The sequence below is a fragment of the Tiliqua scincoides genome, chromosome 9 (genome assembly GCF_035046505.1).
Source record: "Tiliqua scincoides isolate rTilSci1 chromosome 9, rTilSci1.hap2, whole genome shotgun sequence".
Lineage (NCBI taxonomy): Eukaryota > Metazoa > Chordata > Lepidosauria > Squamata > Scincidae > Tiliqua > Tiliqua scincoides.
This window is the reverse complement of record NC_089829.1, coordinates 47,532,505-47,550,758: the sequence shown is the minus strand read 5'-3', so window position 1 is coordinate 47,550,758 and position 18,254 is coordinate 47,532,505. Positions and strand designations below refer to the sequence as shown.

At 45.3% G+C, this 18,254-nt stretch overlaps 1 protein-coding gene across 2 annotated transcripts in view; it reads left to right on the top strand.

Annotated features, from left to right (window-relative positions):
- Window positions 1–1,087: 1,087 nt before the first annotated feature.
- The window catches only part of MBTPS1 (membrane bound transcription factor peptidase, site 1), a 57,971-nt gene continuing 40,804 nt past the window's right edge, over window positions 1,088–18,254 (top strand). The window contains exons 1-7 of one of the 2 annotated variants that reach the window (XM_066636903.1): window positions 1,088–1,262; window positions 7,800–8,300; window positions 10,155–10,412; window positions 13,545–13,748; window positions 15,038–15,148; window positions 16,295–16,404; window positions 17,201–17,317. In XM_066636903.1, the coding sequence (XP_066493000.1) occupies window positions 8,096–8,300; window positions 10,155–10,412; window positions 13,545–13,748; window positions 15,038–15,148; window positions 16,295–16,404; window positions 17,201–17,317 (1,005 nt within the window). In that variant the 5' untranslated portion in view covers window positions 1,088–1,262; window positions 7,800–8,095. Of the gene's footprint in view, window positions 1,263–4,197; window positions 4,224–7,799; window positions 8,301–10,154; window positions 10,413–13,544; window positions 13,749–15,037; window positions 15,149–16,294; window positions 16,405–17,200; window positions 17,318–18,254 lie in introns of those variants that run through there. The other variant, XM_066636904.1, reaches the window with a different exon arrangement.

Here is an 18,254-nt window from a genome sequence, read left to right as displayed (position 1 = left end):
TATGTGGAGTTTTCTGTCTTGTCATATCTTAAAGAGCAGGATTTGTGAGTCAGAATGTCACAGAACAGCCCCTTTGATGCAGTATTGCCCCTTGAGCAGATTCCTGTGCATTCAGTGGGACTGGCTCACATGTACCATGGCTGTGACTAGAGGCACGCAGCAGCTTGTGCCAGCTGAGGTGATGCAGCCGCCGGGTGAGGTGGTGAGGCAGAGCCTCTCCACCGGAGTCCTTCGAAAAGTGCAGCTGCTACGTGAGCAGTCCACCAGAGTCATTTGAAAAGCGAAGCCGCCAGGTGAGGTGAGGCAGAGCCTCCCCACTGGAGTCCTTTGAAAAGTGCTGCTGCTGCCACTTTTCAAAGGACTCCGGTGGGGAGGCTCTGCCTCCTTCTCCCCCCCCCCTCAACCACATGTCCCTTACTGGGCACTGTTCAAAGCTCCAGGCTGGCTTACGGTAGGTAAGTCCCCTAAGAGTGGTTCTCAAACTTTTAGCACCCACTTTAGACTCACCCACTTTTTAGAATGAAAATCTGTCAGAACCCACTGGAAGTGATGTCATGACCAGAACTGACACCAACAACAGGAAGAGTTTTAGCAATCCTAGGCTGCAGTCCTACACTCTTACCCAGGTGTAAGTCCCATTGACTATCATTGTTAAAAGCATATGCAGAGTAGCCTGTTAAAAGTACAGAGCTGTCACATTTTCCCAAACACAGTCACAGATCATGGCAGCATCAAGTCTAATATTTAAAATACACATAAAATACACATTGAAATTAATGGGGAAACACTCAAACACTCGGCCTAGACACACACGCAGAAAGAGGTGCTGCAGGCTGTACTTATTCTTGCTGGCTTTGCAGACTGTCAGAGCCGTACTACAAATCCCGAAGTGCACTGCGGTGGGGCGGGGAGTATCCGAAAACTCGAGTTCTTGGCTGGAGCTAACGCGGCCACCGCACTTTGGGCCCTGAACGGTGCTGGCCGGCCCGAGGCATCTTGGGAAGTGTAGTTTTGTTGCCAGGCAGCTCTCGGTAAAGGAGGCGTGGCGAAGACTACGAGACCCAGAATGCCCTGCCCTGCCGTGGTTGTTGCTCAGGGATGGTGCCTTCGCCCCGGAGGCTCGGTCCAGGTGCTCGGCGCGGCTCCGGGAGCGGAGGGCCGGCGGTTCGCCTGAGGGCTGGGGCCTGGCGTGGCGGGTCGAGGGCTGGGGCGGCAGCGGTTCGCCCGCTCCGGGCCTCGCGTGGGCCGGACTTGGACTGCAGGTGGGAGCCGCGGCCGGCGGTCCCGGCCTCCCCTGCGCGGCCCCCTCTGCCTGTGGAGGGGTTCCGGCCCGCCTCGGCCTCACTGGCTACACGTGTTCACGTCTGAACGGCCGCACCCGCGTTCGCTCCTGGGGCAGAGTCGCGGCCCGCAGTCCTCGCGGCAGTGGCGCAGCTGGAGGGGGCAGCCCCTGCCTGGCTGAGCCGTGGCAGCTGGACAGGTGGGGAGGCAGGTGAGGCAGAGCCTCCAACAGCACTGCGGCCCATGTAGGTGAGGGCATGTGAGGTGAGGCAGAGCCTCCCCACCAGCAGCTGGGTGAGGTGAGACGAGGCAAGGCAGGTGAGGCAGAGCCTCCCCACTGGGGTCCTTCGAAAAGTGCCAAGCTGAGCGCGTGGGTTGAGTGTGCTTGAGCACCTTGCATGGCAGCACTTTTCAAAGGACCTGGGTGGGGAGGCTCTGCCTTACCTACCGCGTCTCACCTCACACAGCGGCTGGTGGGAAGGCCCTGCCTCACCTGCCTCACCTCACATGGGCAGCAGTGCTTTTCCAAAGACACTGGTGGGGAGGCTCTGCCTCACCTGCCTCCCCACCCACCGCAGGTCCCTGCTTGACAGACCCTGACAGGTCAATTTGTGTGCAGTGGGAGGGGCTGTTGCACCTTCACTAGCCAGCATGTCCGTGGTGGTTGGAGTGCAGGGCGAGGACTGGGTTCAGGCCCCACTCAGCTGTTTTCTGTATTTGTCTTCCACCTGTCCTTCCTCCCTCCAAGGAGCTCAGGGTGGTTCTGTTCATGGCTCCTTTTTTTTGTCCTCACAACAACCCTGTGAAGGGGGGGGTGAGGCTGAGACACAGTGTGTCTGGCCTAAGGTCACCCAGGAAGTTGCATGGCTGAGCAGGGGGTTTGAACTGGGATCTAACAGGTCTACGTCCAACTCCAGAACCACCACACCATCCTCATTGCAATGTGTACTATAGGGTATGGCCCTTAAGCAGTGGGGTAGCTAGAGGGGGTGCAAAGCACTAAATCTTGCCGGTGCCATACATTTGTTTTTGTTTAACTCCCACTGCCCAGAATGGCTCCGAAGAGGAGGGGCTGCTTGCATGGTATGTTGAGTCTCCCTGCAAAATGTAGCTCTTTGCACCCGCTCTAGCTACACTGCCCGTAATGAGCTGTTCCTTTTTCTTTAATAATGTTAAAAGCCAGCGTGATGTTAGTGGCTAGAGTTGGCCAGCTGTGGAACTCTTTGCCTGTGCAGTAGTGAGTTTCCCTTGTTGGAGGCTTTCAAGGAGAGTCTGGACAGTTGCCTGGGTTTGCTGTGAGTGAGGGACTTGGCTAACAACCACTAAGGCCCCTTCCAGTTCTAACATTCTATGATGTGATGTGTGTGTGGCAAGGCATCACACACTGTGTGTGTTAAGGAAAAAGTAACTGGTGATCTTGAGATGCTCCTTTGATAATCATGATTCCCTGGATTAGTACTTGGAAATGTGTGATTAGTAGAGTTGTTTGAAAATTTATTTTACTCAGCTCATGGGGTTCAGTAAGAGTTAGGCTGCAATCTTGCCTTACTCACCAGAAACAGACACCTCTAGTGATAGCCTTTGTCTTGTCTGTGAACAGGTATGCTGCTGCTTTCACTTGCAAGAAGCGACTGGTGTGTAACATTTGAGTTGTGAGGAGATTTTTTGTCTGATGTTCTCTCATACATGGTGCACTATGATGGGGATTTTAAAAATGTGGAGTTGGATGATAATTTAAAAATGTGTAGGGCTGAACCAGCAAACCAGTGACCCAAAACTGAACCCAAGCCTAAAATTTGCTTCTTGCCTAGAGCCTGAATTGAAACCAGCTCCTTGAAAAATGAATTTGGAAGTACCTGTACTTTGAAATGAAAACCAGCTGTCATTTACTGTCCTCAAAATCTCCTCATTTAATTTGATGGCAGATACAAACTGCATCTCTAAGATAAAGGGAAAAAAAACCTCATCTAACTAAATTATGTGGTTTGAAATTTCTAACGTCTTTCATATTTCAGAGAATGAGCGGATGGAGTCCCACCCCCACAGTCAGAAGTGTCTGGCTAGTTCATATTATAATTTTAAATTGCAGTATTCCTTGGAGTATCTAAAATGCAATGAACCAAGGAGGTTTTTGGTCAAAGCTCATCCATCTACTATGGAGGTGGCTCCCATCAAGTGGCTGTATCCTCCCTGGGGTTGAGGGCTGTGAAAGGAAGTCAGTGTCCAGCTAAGCAGGAAGGGCTCCAATCTGGCCTCATAGCCCTTCAGTGAGGAGCAGGGTTACTTTACCCTCCTGCCTTTTCCACCAGTCCTCTGGCTTCTTCCCTGGGCTTGGCCTGGTCCCAGCTACAGGGGAGCCACTTCTGGGCAACCCTCAGGTAACATGTCCAGAGACTGCCTTATTGGTCCTGGATGCCTTATTTAAATATGAACCCTCCATGGGGAATCCATTCCTTCCTCAGCTGTCTCTTCCATAGCCCCACACCCTGCTTCACCTTGCCCCATCCTGTGATTAAAGGGGCACCATAGTCTTTCGAGACTGAAGGTTGCCAACCAATTGCCTCAGGGTGAAGAGGCCCCTGCCTAGCACTGGGCAGCCAGGGAGGAAGTCCCTGCTTACTCCTTTTTGCACATCCAGGATGTGCTCAAGGCTGTTTCCCTTTGGCTGCTGCATCTGCCACTAGCAAGGTGGCTCTGGTGGTGCAGCCTCTTCTCTGAGATTCAGTGCCTTGTGGGAGGCTAGGGAGGGCAGGAGTTGTCCTTAGCATTGGTCCCTGATGGCCCGAGGAACGGTGACTGGACTGGGTGTGTGCTTGCGATGCAGCAGCATGGTGAGATCTGCTGCTTTCCAGCCAGGGGCTTAATGACACCTCTGGAGCTCCCAGGGCTCGACAGTGAGTCCAGAAGTGGACAAACCTCAGCATGATAAAAGTGAAAAGAACGTAAGAATTACCTTGCCTGGTAGACTTAAGGTCTGTCAGTACCAGCTTTCTGCTTCTATTCTAATCAGTTGCAAGGTAAATGTCTCTGGAAGTTGGGGAACGGAATGTGGCATGATACCCACTCCCTTTTGTTCCGTGCATCTGGATGCAGATATGACATTTACCTGTCATGGCTAACAGATTTTGATAGACCTATTCTTCTTACATTTATCTAAACCTCTTAACCCCTCTCCCACACCGTCTTATATAAAGTAGTGCCTCTCAGTGCACCATAGGGTCTCATAAGTTAATTGCACACTGTTTGAAGAAGTTCTGAATCTACTGCCAATTGAATTCAGTGGGTGCTGCAAGTTGTATTGTTATGAGAGAGGGAATAAAATTTGTACTGAACTCATTAATTTATAATTCTACAGATCTGTCTCCCTACCTTATATTGCAGTCCTGCACACACTTACTTGAGAGTTAGCCTATTGAGCTTAATGTGGCTTACTCTGAGTAGAAATACTTAGGATTGCACTATTAGTCCAATTTCCTTCCAAACTAAAAAGCTTCAAATGTGTTGGGTTTCCATGTTTATAAAGCTCTCTGAGCCATGAATCATTTTAGGCTGCATTCCTGTACTTGCTTACATGGAAGTAAATCCCACTCTAAGTAAACATGCTTAAGATCTGGGTTCTGTACTTTTCTGTATCTTTTTTAAAGTTTAAACTGCATAACAAGAACTGTTCATGTTCGAAATTTAATGCATAATAGGATGACATTGACTGCTGTTGGGTACCGGTACAGATAAAATTAGAAATACCTGATGTGATCTAACATAATGTTAGCTGTTTCTGCTGTGCTAGTTAATGTAGAAAGAATATTCAGAGACTGAAATTCACTATGTCCATTTAGTGGTCAGATTTTACTGATGTCTGAGGAATGTGGTATTGTGTGCAAATTGCATGTTGAAGAATACGTACTGTATTTACTCCAGTTTAAATATTTATTGTTCTTGAATTCGTTTTATAGGGATTACACTGCCATTGTAAAAGGGTGTCCAATAACCATGCTGCATTATATGTATCTAAACTGCTTCAAAGCTGCTGAACAAGTTATCAAACCAGTTTTTAAAAGTATGAACTAGAACCAAACTTCAAACTGTTTGCTATCCCTTTGCTATAATCCTTAATATCCTGTCTCTCCTTTGGAAGGGAAGGAAAAAAGGTTAGATTGAAATGAATAAATCCCCTCTGGTCCTTCAGGAGTTTAAAACCAGTTTCTTAGCTCTGAGCTGGATTTGCCCTGAAGGAACTTTAATATTTACTATTGTTTGTTCATCAATGACAAATACTGTATGATCCCACAAAATGGAATCTGATATGTATAACGAGACGGCCCAAGCTCTTTAACCCTCTCCTTATTGCCAAGTTCATATGTTGGTGCAGAATTTAAAACACACACCACACACACACAAAAAGAACCTACAAATGAATCTAAACTGAAATGGAACTTAATTTTTAAAATTTCACCTGTTAACAAATAGTGAGGAAGGAGAGCAGTTTTCATCATGATGAGGGAAAAGGTCAGGTCATCTCCTCCCCTCTGCCATGCTGTGATCTTTATCTGGATCAGTCTCCCCATCTGCTTTTTAAAAAAAAAGAAAGAAAAATTACAGAAGTGGTGGGAAAAAAAGAAAAGAAAAAGTGTACACCAGTGTTTATCAACCAGTGGTATGGGTACCACCAGTGGTACTTGAAGTGGTGTCTGGTGGTATTCACTGGACTGCTGGACACCTGCCATCCGACGGTGACCAGGAACGTGACACAACAAACAGTGGTAGGAGGCTTGGTTCAGCGGGCAGAGCTCCAGAGCATACTTTTCTGAGCTCGAAAAAGCCCCCCTGTCCACCCTGAGCCTCTTACTGGTGTTGATCGTGTTGCATCTGGCCTCCCAACCTAGAAGTAACTGCAGTGTTGTCATCCCCAGTTACTTCCGGTGGTACTTTGAATGGGTGGACCGTGCAAAGTGGTACAGCAGAGGACAAATGTTGAGAAACACTCGTGTGCACTTTTACCATCATACACAGTTTGGCCTTGGGATAGTCCCAAGTAAGTGTGCATAAGCCTGTAGCTTAAGTTGTATGTGATAATTTTGTATATTACTACAATTCTTTATTACTGAATATATTTAATTAATTAATTAATTAATTAGATTTGTATTCCGCCTTTCTCCCAGAAGGGCACCCAAGGCAGCTAACAATCAAAACATTAAGATACAGAATAAATGCAAATAAACATTAAAAATAAAAACAAGATAAAATAAATAGTCAGCAATAAAACACATAGTAAAAAACATTAATTTGTAAAAGCAGCCCTTACAAGGCCTTGAAGGCTTTTCTAAATAAAAAAAGTCTTTAGGCCCTGCCGGAAAGTTAATAGTGAGGAAGCTGTCCTCAATTCAAAGGGGAGGAAATTCCATAATGCAGGTGCCACCACCGAATATATACACATATCATACTGTAGTCTCAAATTTGCTTTCAAATTTGAAAATTTTAAAAAAATAGCCCCAGAAACATTTTGATATGTGTGCTTAGAAATGAAAAGAGCTCATGTTTCTTTTCCCCACCTTCAAAATAAGAGCCTGTACTTTCTCATTTTTAGATTCCATTTTATGCTGTCATATTTGCTGTTGATTTCTTGATCAATAAAGGCTCAAAAATACCTCTCTTTTCAAGGGCAAATTCTGCTCAGAGCTGAAGAAAATTATTTCGCACATCTGCAGTACCAGAAGGTATTATTCATTCCATTACAGCTCAGCCATTTTTCCTTCATTTCCAAATTATCGACAGGGTGTTCGAGATTGTAACAGCAAACAGCATGACATTTCCTTTAGTGACCCTGTCTTCTAATCCATCTGTACAGGATGTGAATGGTTTGATCCTGGCTGGTGTTCAAACTGAAATTCATGCAAACCATAGTGTTCTAGATTTGGATGAAGCAGCAAATTATGGTTTACCACAAACCAGGAACAGAAGTTTCTAAAATCCCCTTTCATCATGTATGAATGAAGGGGAGAAGGGAACCCACAAACTTGAGGCTGGTCATGCTCAGAACAGTAAACTGTGATTTGCTATTAAATCTGAGTTTAACCACAGCTGTACATTGATAGTGTATTCCAGGAAGAAAGGAACCTGATCACTTCCAGTTTATAGTAGCTGATTACCTATAAACAGTTGTTAGTCACCATAAGGTTCAGATGAGTAATGGTTTACAAATATGCAGTCCAATACCTGATACACCAATGGTACTAATTACATTTTAATAGAATTTGTACTGAAGAACAACAGAATTTGTATTGTTGAAAGTGAAGTGTGTAGGTTATATAGCATTACAGAACAAAGTTAGCAACGTGTCATATTTTCATTTCTAAGTGTGGTGGTGGAGTTTTGTTTTTGGTTTTATATGGATAAGTTCCATTTACTCCAATGTGGCTTACACATGGTAACTGGGAGCAGAGTTGCAACCCAGACTTTTATCGAGGATTAAATTAGAAAATGTTTGATTTATGTAATTTTTGTTTGCTTGTTTTTTACAGGTTGGATTTTTTTTTTTAAAGCTTGGCTAATTCTGTGTTGGCCTTACCTCATCTGTCCAAAATGGAGTACAGGACTCACTGTTATATCCTGAGTGATGGAATCCTTTAATCAAAAATGGAGAAAAAACGTAGAAAGAAATGAGCCTGTTTACTAGGCTTCCTCACAAAAGACAATGAAGTCAAGACTTTTGCTTATCTTGGACAAAACCTTAAGACTATCCACATAAAAAGCACTTAAGGCACCGTTTTCTCAACCCAAAAAGAACTGATTCATGGAGAAGCAGCATGTCAATTGAATGCATGGAATTCTGGGGATGAAACCTTATACTTCAATGATCATGAGGGCTGCAAACAGCTGGTTGTTCCTAACTGCAATCTTACTCTGCGGCAAACACCACCTGGGGTCTAGACTAGGGAATTCATCTCACGAGAACCACCTGTGCGCCGAGTGCTCTCGTCTTGCTCTGAAAGTGGAATTCTCTTCAACGGTTGTAGAACATGGTAATGAATCTGATTTTTTAAAAAATACAAATTATTTATTCATGACAGATGTTCTTGTATGCTTGCAAAGTGTCAGTGTATCTGGTTCTGTTTTTAAAAATACAATGTTGATAGTCATTGTGAAGGACTAGGTTCTTAGATCTGTCCTCTCCGGAAAGGCTTTCTGCATTGTTTTATTTACTGAGGAACGTCAAAGCATTTGCCACAACTTTTGTGTCATGCTCAGTGTTCTTGCACACCAGTTTTGGACACATTGTCCATGTGAGGTGCTGGTCAGACCTGTAGAACCTTTGCGCTGACCCATGCAAACCCAGAACACTGCCTAGAACAGTGTTTCTGAAACTGTGAGTTGGGACCGACGGCTCTGAACGAAGCCACTTTGAGCACCTGATCCCTAAAGCTAATGCTGTGTCAGATTGTTGCTACTTGGTTTTCACAAGTAGGTACCCTAGTTCAGAAACTTGCTTATGCTGTCCAGTTGGGATGAAAGAGTCAGAATCCAGCTTTCCCTAGAACCATATTTGCTGTTTTTCTTTAAAAATTAGTTTCATTTATTGATAATAATTCAGAGAAAGGAAAGGAAAAGCACAGTTGAAGACCAGGAAACAGAAAGTGGGTGTCAATGGGCAATTTTCCACAATGCAGAGAGGTGAAAAGCGTGTGCCCCAAGGATCTGTCTGGGACTGGTGCTTTTCAACCTCTTCATAAATGACCTGGAGACAGGGTTGAGCAGTGAGGTGGCTAAGTTTGCAGACGACACCAAACTTTTCCGAGTGGTAAAGACCAGAAGTGATTGTGAGAAGCTCCAGAAGGATCTCTCCAAACTGGCAGAATGGGTAACAAAATGGCAGATGCGCTTCAATGTAAGTAAGTGTAAAGTCATGTACATTGGGGCAAAAAATCAAAACTTCACATATAGGCTAATGGGTTCTGAGCTGTCTGTGATGACAGATCAGGAGAGAGATCTTGGGGTGGTGGTGGACAGGTCGATGAAAGTGTTGACCCAATGTGCGGCGGCAGTGAAGAAGGCCAATTCTATGCTTGGGATCATTAGAAAAGGTATTGAGAACAAAACACCTAATATTATAATGCCGTTGTACAAATCGATGGTAAGGCCACACCTGGAGTATTGTGTCCAGTTCTGGTCGCCACATCTCAAAAAGGACGTAGTGGAAATGGAAAAGGTGCAAAAGAAAGCGACTAAGATGGCTACTGGGCTGGGGCACCTTCCTTATGAGGAAAGGCGTTTGGGCCTCTTCAGCCTAGAAAAGAGACGCCTGAGGGGGGACATGATTGAGACATACAAAATTCTGCAGGGGATGGACAGAGTGGATAGAGAGATGCTCTTTACACTCTCACATAACACCAGAATCAGGGGACATCCACTAAAATTGAGTGTTGGGCGGGTTAGGACGGACAAAAGAAAATATTTCTTTACTCAGCGTGTGGTCACTCTGTGGAACTCCTTGCCGCAGGATGTGGTGATGGCATCTGGCCTGCATGCTTTTATAAAGGGGATTGGACAAGTTTCTGGAGGAAAAATCCATTACGGGTTACAAGCCATGATGCAAATGTGCCACCTCCTGATTTTAGTAATGGGCTATGTCAGAATGCCAGATGCAAGGGAGGGCACCAGGATGCAGATCCTTTGCTGTCTTGTGTGCTCCCTGGGGCATTTGGTGGGCTGCTGTGAGATACAGGATGCTGGACTAGATGGGCCTATGGCCTGATCCAGTGGGGCTGTTCTTATGTCCTTATGTTCACAGTAAGAGACAAAATTAAGAAAAAGCAAACAACATATTTGCTGTTTTCCACTTCAGATGTCCTCCCTCATGTGTGTTGGTCTCTTTGCAGAATATATCGTGGCTTTCAATGGCTACTTCTCAGCGCATGCAAGAAGCAAATTCATTGCAAGTGCACTGAAGAGCAGCAACATTGAGAATTGGAGGATTGTGCCCCGTAACAACCCAGCCAGCGAATACCCTAGTGATTTTGAGGTCATTCAAATAGGTGAAAACCAGAAAGATGGAGTTCAAACCCTGGAAGATCATCCTAACATCAAACAAGTTACTCCCCAAAGAAAAGTGTTTCGCTCTCTGAAGTATACAGAAAGTAAGTACACTAAGAGCCCAATCCTGAGTTTTTCAATGTTGGCAGTATGAGCGTACCGTTGATACTGGGCGTTGTAAACATGCTGTAAAGCACGTTTATGGCACTCTCCATGTAGGGACCACCAGTTTCGGCCCAATGCCAGTCAGTGCTGAACCCAGCACCAGACAAATGCCACCCTGAGCAAGGGAAGAGCTCCGGGGGCGGTAAAGTTATCGGGGGGGGGGAAGCTTTCCAGGGCATGGGAAGGGCAGGGCAGGGGGAGGAACTGGGGCTGGAGGGGGGTGGGACTGACAGAGCCCTGCTCTGCTGGATCCTGCGCTGGCAAAACAATGCAGATTGAAGGAGACCCATTGCGAGGCCTATGCCCTTACCCAAATATCCTCTTCCCTCAATGAGACTCCAGGGGCTGCTGTAGGTCCCATAGAATGCAGTAGTAGCCATTTTGGTGCAGCTGCTCCTCTGAGCACCGGGCAGCTTAGGATTGGGCTATCAACAGGTGAGGTTTCAGAGGTCTGCATGCAAGTTGGAATATACAGGTGACCCCTGTATCCACAGGGGATCAATTTCAGTGCCCCCCCCCCCATACAGAAACTGTGGATAGAAAGTATAACATAGGGCAGTGGTTCTCAAACTTTGAGGGAGCTTCACTCCCCCATTAAGTCTTTGTGGGGGAGGGGCTAGGGCTGTGACTCAATCCCCAGGATCGAGCTGCTAAGGGGGGGCAAGGGGGGTGCTTGTGACTTACTTTCAGAAGGCAGGGCTGCAGCAGGCTGCAGGAGGTACGGATAGCCCTGCACAGTGGTCCCCGAGGCTTGGGATGTTCAGAGAAAGTGGGTGCAAAGCATCTGTTTTGCAGGAGGCGCTTTGCACCCACTTTCAGTGAAAGTTCCAAGCCTTTCGTGATCCTGGGGATTGCTTCCCTGCCTCTCCCCTTCCCCTGCCCCTTAAAGGGACAGGGGAACCTTTCCACAAACTGGTGGGTCGTGACCCACCAGTTTGAGAACTGACACGGGGCATTTAGATGAATGAATTATATATATGATATAGTATGTATGATATGATATGAATGATAAATGAATTTTAAGAGGTTAAAGTAGAAGAAAAATCAGATTAGGAAATATGTAATGATTTAATAGTTATAGTGACGTATGATATCCTGCAACCCCAAATGTATGTTTGTAATGTCTATTGTATTATGTATGTATGTTGTGTTTTGTTTATGGGGAAAAAAACTGGATATGGGGAAACCCTATCTGCATGGCCCCCATGCAGCCCCCACACCCATTAGATGCTTACTGCTAGGAAATGTTTCTTCCTTTTCCAGGATGCTCCAAGCATGTTGGTGTGAAGGAAATTAACTGCTTTCTGTTAAAGTTCAGCCTAATCTCTTCAAGCATTGTGGCTGCCTTCAACCTGCTTGCATGTTGTGCTATAAATGTTTCCCGATGGTAAACATCTAAAGAACGTTAATGGGCAGGGTGTGTGTGTGTGTGTGGGGCCCTCATGGATAACTGAATCTGCAGATACTGGATATGGGGAGGGGGCGGGGCGGGGAGAGGAACCGGGGCTGGAGGAGGAATAGTTGGTTCTTTCTGGTCTAGCACTGTCATGCCTGTGCGAAAGCAGCAACACGGCCATCTGTCACTTGAGGCGCTGGCTTGTGCTGATTGATCCAGTGGACTGTCCGGGGTGAGGGTTGGCTGCCTGTTATATTACTGAAAACTTCTTACTTTGCGGTTTCTCCAATTACTCAGATTTTTTTAAAGTCATAATTGCAGTTTGGATTTATTGTCAGAGGCTATGTCAGAGGCTATGTTAATTATCTGAGCCAAACAAACAAAAGATCAGCAAGTTGTGTGTGTAAGATAGAGGACAGTGCATTGAACTCACTTCCCTTCCTACCTCAAAACTTTTGAGTAGGGGTGTGTGGTGTGGTGTCTCTTTGATGCTTTGCTTCCTTTCCCACCCAGGAACTAGTTTTGCTGGGGGATTGGGTGGGGGGAGCAATAAGAATCCTGGGTTGGGTGATGGACAAAGCCTTGCAAATATATTTCCTACCCTTTCAGGAGGTGCTTCAGTTCGAGGAGATAGCTGTGGAGGCAAGGACAGTGAGCTTCTAATAGTTACTCCTCCCCCCCCCCACAAGGAGTTGGTTGATGAACTTGTTCCATAACTGTGTTCCTGAAGACTGTGTTGTTACTTCATTGAGTTTGGGACAGGGCCAGCATGGCAGAAGCAGACCTGGCTCTTTACTGTCTTTGCTCCAGATGTAGCAGCATCCTCAATGATGAATGAGAGGGAGAGGTGGTTGGTGAACTCTGTTCACCATTGCAAGACCTTATACACTTTTCTAGCGTTTGATGAGAAGTGACTGGGGTGAGGAAAGGGGAGAGTCAGAAGCAGGATAATGCACAGGGGGGGGGGAATCCTGTGGCTCAAGGCTGAATGCTGGACTCCAGAAGTACAGGAAAGCTTCCCCAGGCTTCCCAATGCCAAATAAGGCATTAAAAATGTCACTTCTGGTTTCTCTGAATGGTTCTCTGAAACCAGAAGTCATGTATTTACAGCTCCTGAGCCAAGTCTGAGCTCAGCAGAGGCCGGGGATGTATGTCCTTGGTCTCTGCTGCGCTCAGAAGCCCCTCTGGAGGCAAGGGGATGCACGCTCTGTGAGGGCTCTGACTCAGTCTTCGGATAAGTGAATCCATGGATACGGGGGATTGAAACATGCCCTAATGGATTGTAAAATCCAGGGCATGATCTCACAACAATGCTGAAGCTAAACTGGTCAGTGTCTGGAAAGGGAAACTGCAAAGGGTTCCTATCACCATCTCCATCATGGAAGAAAGGCAAGATATAAGTGTAGTCAATACTGACAAATGCCATTGAACATGGATACTCCCTGGTAACTCTGGTGTCTGGGCATGGGACTGGTTCCAACTATGTTCCATTTTACTCTGTAATTCAGTGAGAGCATGTAGATCTGAGTCTGGTCCTAAGCTGCTTCCTTTTCTTGATCACACTGCAACGTGACTGAATGTTGAACTTGTATAGAGAAAGATGATACTTGGTGTATGAACAGCATGAATTTTAAAAAAATTCAGACAGACTTTTCTCCAACTCTCTAATATGTAGTTGAACCAGCATTTCCCTGCAATGAAACCAGATGGACGCAGAAATGGCAGTCATCTCGTCCCCTGAGAAGGGCAAGCTTGTCCTTGGGGTCTGGATTTTGGCACGCGGCTGGCAGGCACTCAAGCAGGCGTTTGCTGAGAGCTATCCCTCGACAAGTTGCTCAGACGCTTCAGGCTGATGTGCTCTGGCAAATGGGTTTTACAGGTACTCTTGGCATTCGTGGGCATTGTGAATAGCATCTGGGTGTGGCTGATCACAGTGCTACTGGGTGTAATTTGCTTTTTCAACATACTGACTTTGTTATGCTTGATATCTAGGATACGTAGTCTTAATGAGCAAAAATGTATTACTGACAATCTTCAAACCATTTTGAGAATGTTTTGTTGGAAGGCAGTATATAAATTGGCTAAATAAAATATATATAAATAATATAAAGAGAGTATCAAGACTGCATTATATTTTACTGTTTCTCCTTTTATAAAAATTAGCATTCTTTTCTAGAGTATTAGCACTTACAGGAGAATGCAGGATGTTTCATTGTGTCTTCCTCATAAAACAGTACAACCCCTCCTCAACAAATTAGAACTTAGTAACTGAGCTGAATAGTGTGGGTATGTTTTTTTTTAATAGTGAAATTACATGCCTTCATTTTGTTCTGTCAGAATCAGAATAACCTTTATTGCATACACCCCAATAATGACATCCCAGCAAGAAGTATAGCTGGTAGGGTAATGGTTTCTTACAATGTTATACAACTATATCAGGTTATAAGATTAAACAAAGCCTAAAAAAGTATCCTTAATAGCTACGGAGCATAAAATAAAATAAAAATAGAAAATTTGGTCTAAAACTGGAAATATCAATCTTGCATTAGCTAACGAATTTCCACACCATCAAGAGGCTTGAAGCACTATCTATATACCATAGTTTATCACCACCATCAAAAATTTTGAAACCTCTTTCAATTCTTCAGGTGAGCAATTGTTTAAAAGAAGCTTTATTTTTGCCTTAACTGAGAGACACTCCCTGTTGACCAGGATGGGCATCAAATAGGTAGAGTGGGCACTGTTATGCCTTGGATATGGAAGAGTAATAGAAGAGTATGTGTGAAAGAGATTCAGCCCATCATTACAAGGGCAAAGATGATCTTGGTAGGGAATCTTGTAGTATCTCCCAGCTGTCACCCTTGAGGGAATAACGTTGAACGCTTGCCAGAGTTATAGCGTGTCGCTCTCTGGGGTCAGTCAATGAGGAAAGGTAGGTTGCCATTTTCCCTAACTGGTATGGGATGGAATGATTTAAGAGAGAGAGTGATTATTTTCTTACATTAATAAGCGTTATGTGACTTATTAGACTGTTCGGAAGACAAAATGTTTTAGGAAAGCACATTGTGCCTTATGCACTTCCTGATGCTCGTGTGCAGAAATAATTCTATTCAACTACTGTAAGGAAATGGATCTCCTTGTATACCATTTCATCTTCTTTGTAAATAGGTGCAGGGGTGAGAGTGGCTGTCTTTGACACTGGGCTGAGCGAGAAGCATCCGCACTTCAAAAATGTAAAAGAGAGAACCAACTGGACGAATGAGAGAACCTTGGATGATGGTGATTTCCTAACTTAGTATTCTGAAAAGAAAGTTTGCTTATATATATTCCGTGTACTGTGGAATGTACTTGAACAAGATTGATAGCTGGTTCCAGTGGGTAACTGTACTTTGATTACATTTTAGTGTATGGTTCCATTGACATAGTGCCTAAAGGAACAAGTCTGAAGTAAGCCTCTGACGTGCTTGGTCTCCCTTCTCCTTGTTGCACTACTGTTCCTTTTTTCCTGGGTTGCATCAGGCCATACTTTGCCCTTCATTCTAGCCAGCAAACTATGGTTTGTGTTTGCTCTGTAATCTAGGGTTGTAAATCATGGTTTATTCTTTCTTTGCAGGGCAAATGCAAGCCATAGTTTGGGTGTAATTGCAGATTGATGTAGTGAAATAGCGCAAAAGGGGAGGAAAGGGTATGTAAGCCTAGGAATCCTTCGTGTAACACCGCATCATGGTTTGGCATTATGTCTTAACTGAGCCTCTGTACGTGTTCCATCTTTCTGTTAGCAAGAGTTTTTCTGTCCCAGTGCGGCAAGATTTATCTGAATAGTTAAAGGGCCCAATCCTAAACCAGAGCAGCGCTGGCACGCTACCCTGGCAACTGCCATCATGCAAGTGCCATAAGGCACTTTGCTGCTGGCGATGATGCCAGTGCAAGGTAGTGCTGGGCCTCAGCACCAAGAAGCTGTTTCCGAGGAACACAGAGTGGTAAGTGTCCTCGTGGGGCAGGGGAGGGGGATGGAACTGGGCAGAGCGGGCTGGAGGAAGGGTCAGGCCTGGAAGGGTGGCAGGGACAGTGGCAGATTCTGCTGCCGAATCCAATGCCCCCTACCAAACTACTCCACCCAACATGAGCCTCCTTGGTTCTGTACCTGCTAAATAGCAGGTGCAGATCCAAGGAGACTCATAGTTGCCAGTGAAGCTTAACATAGGGTAAGGGAACGCTTGTTCCCTACCCCAAGGAGGCTCCAGTGGCTGGTCCAGCCCTGCAGGATACGGTGGCAACAATTGCGCCGCCGCTGCTGTTCCTTGCGCTGCGAATCATCTTACAGTCACAAAGGCAGGGAAGGTTTCTTACTGAAAACACATAAGATATATGTGAAAATGATAACGTAATGTTTTGAACTTTATTTAATCTTTTTATGTTCAACAGGGTTGGGCCATGGAACCTTTGTAGCAGGGGTGATAGCTAGCATGAGAGAATGCCAGGGATTTGCTCCAGACTCAGAGCTGCATATATTTAGAGTCTTCACTAATAACCAGGTAGGTGGTCTAGATGTGAATGTAAACCTTATGGAATAATGCTATAACACACGTGCTGTTAGGGAAGGGGCTGTAGCTCAGTGGAAGAGCATCTGGCTTGCATGCAGAAGGTCTCGAGGTCAGTCTCTGGCATCTGCAGGCAGAGCTGGGAAAGAGCCCCGTCTGAAATGCTGGAGAGCTGCCACCAGATGATACTAAGCTAGATGGACCAAAAGACTGGCTCAGTGGTAGGGCCTATCCTGTCCAGTTTTCCAGCGTTGATACAGCTACACTAGCAGGGTGTGTGCTACATCCTGCAGTCTGACTTCCTCAAGGAAAGGGAATGATTTTTCCCTTACTTCAGGGCTGCATTGCGGCTGCATCAGTGCTGGAAAGTTGGACAGGTTCAAGCTCAAAGCTGCTTCCTGGGCGGTTTGACCAAAGTTGATGACTTTGATTCTAGAATGTCCAGATTATTATTATAAACGCTCACAGTTCACCAACTGCGTGGCATATTTTGGACTCTCACTAATTTGAATTCTAGCCAAGTTCCCAGGAATAACAGAGACATCACCATAGGTTTCTTGTTTATTTATTTATTTTTAGAGTTAAACTTCTACTAGCGACATGAAACCGTAACCAATTCTATTTTTAAAATTAAAGCTGTGACTTTAACATTCAGCACTTAGAAATGAAATTCAGTAGTTTTTTCTTATCTGAGCATTCTGCTGGGGGACAGAAGTGGGATTTGGGTAGATCTTTTAAAACATTTTACTTTTTTGTGTTTAGTGTTTACTTGTATTTTCATTCTCATTAGGTCTCGTATACATCATGGTTTCTGGATGCCTTTAACTATGCCATCTTAAAGAAAATTGATGTCCTGAACCTTAGCATTGGAGGCCCAGACTTCATGGATCATCCTTTTGTTGACAAGGTTTGTATGAGGTCGAAAAGAGGGTGACAAGAACAATCTTTTTTGCAGAGACAGATGTGCCTTGGCATCTACCAGAGTTCTGCTCCCAGAACCCCTGCAGATGCCAAAACTCGCAGATAATCAAATCGACAGATCAGGCCACTCTCTGGTCATGTCCAGTCATCCTCTCTCTGGTCTGAGGCCTCCAGAAAACCTTCTGAGCATCGGGAAGACCTCCCAAGCCTCAGAAGGCCCTCTAGTTGTGTTTGGAGGGTACTGTGTTGGCCTCCACCTGAACCCCACAGGTTTGGAACCCATGGTTAGTTAAAACTACAGGTCCCAAATCCATGGGTAAGGAGGCGGGATCTGTACACTTCAGTTTTGGAAGACTGCTTTTACAACTGTTTGCCTTTGAAATGCTCGGCTTAATGTAGCAAAGCCTCCATCTTTGCAGAATCAGAGTGTAAAGGACCAACATTTTTGTAGGCATTCTTTTCCTACGACCCAGTTCCTACTGAGATGGTGAGCCAATGTCTGGCATGCAAGTAGGGATCCAGAATGCGGGTGGGGGTTTCACATAATTGAATCCTCTTTCATACATAGAAAACTTTCATGTCAGACAGAAGAATTCTACCTGAGCCTTCTCTTTGACATGGTAACTTTTCTATGTGCAGTGGTATTTTTTTTTTTAATACTAAGGGAAATTCAATCATATGAGCCTCCACCTGTAGCTTAAAGTGACGTGGTCCCAACCAGGGTATACCGGGGTCACTGAGGAGTATATCTGACAGACTGTTTGTTTTGCAGACCAAAAGGCAAGATTTTCCAAGCATGGTGAAAGTTGAGTTTGTAACTTGACCCTTGTCCTTGCTTCCCACTGGGCATCTGTCTCATCATCCAGAAGTGACTGCAAGCCCTCCTGTAGGAGCTACTGTGACTATAAGAGGCTGACAATGAA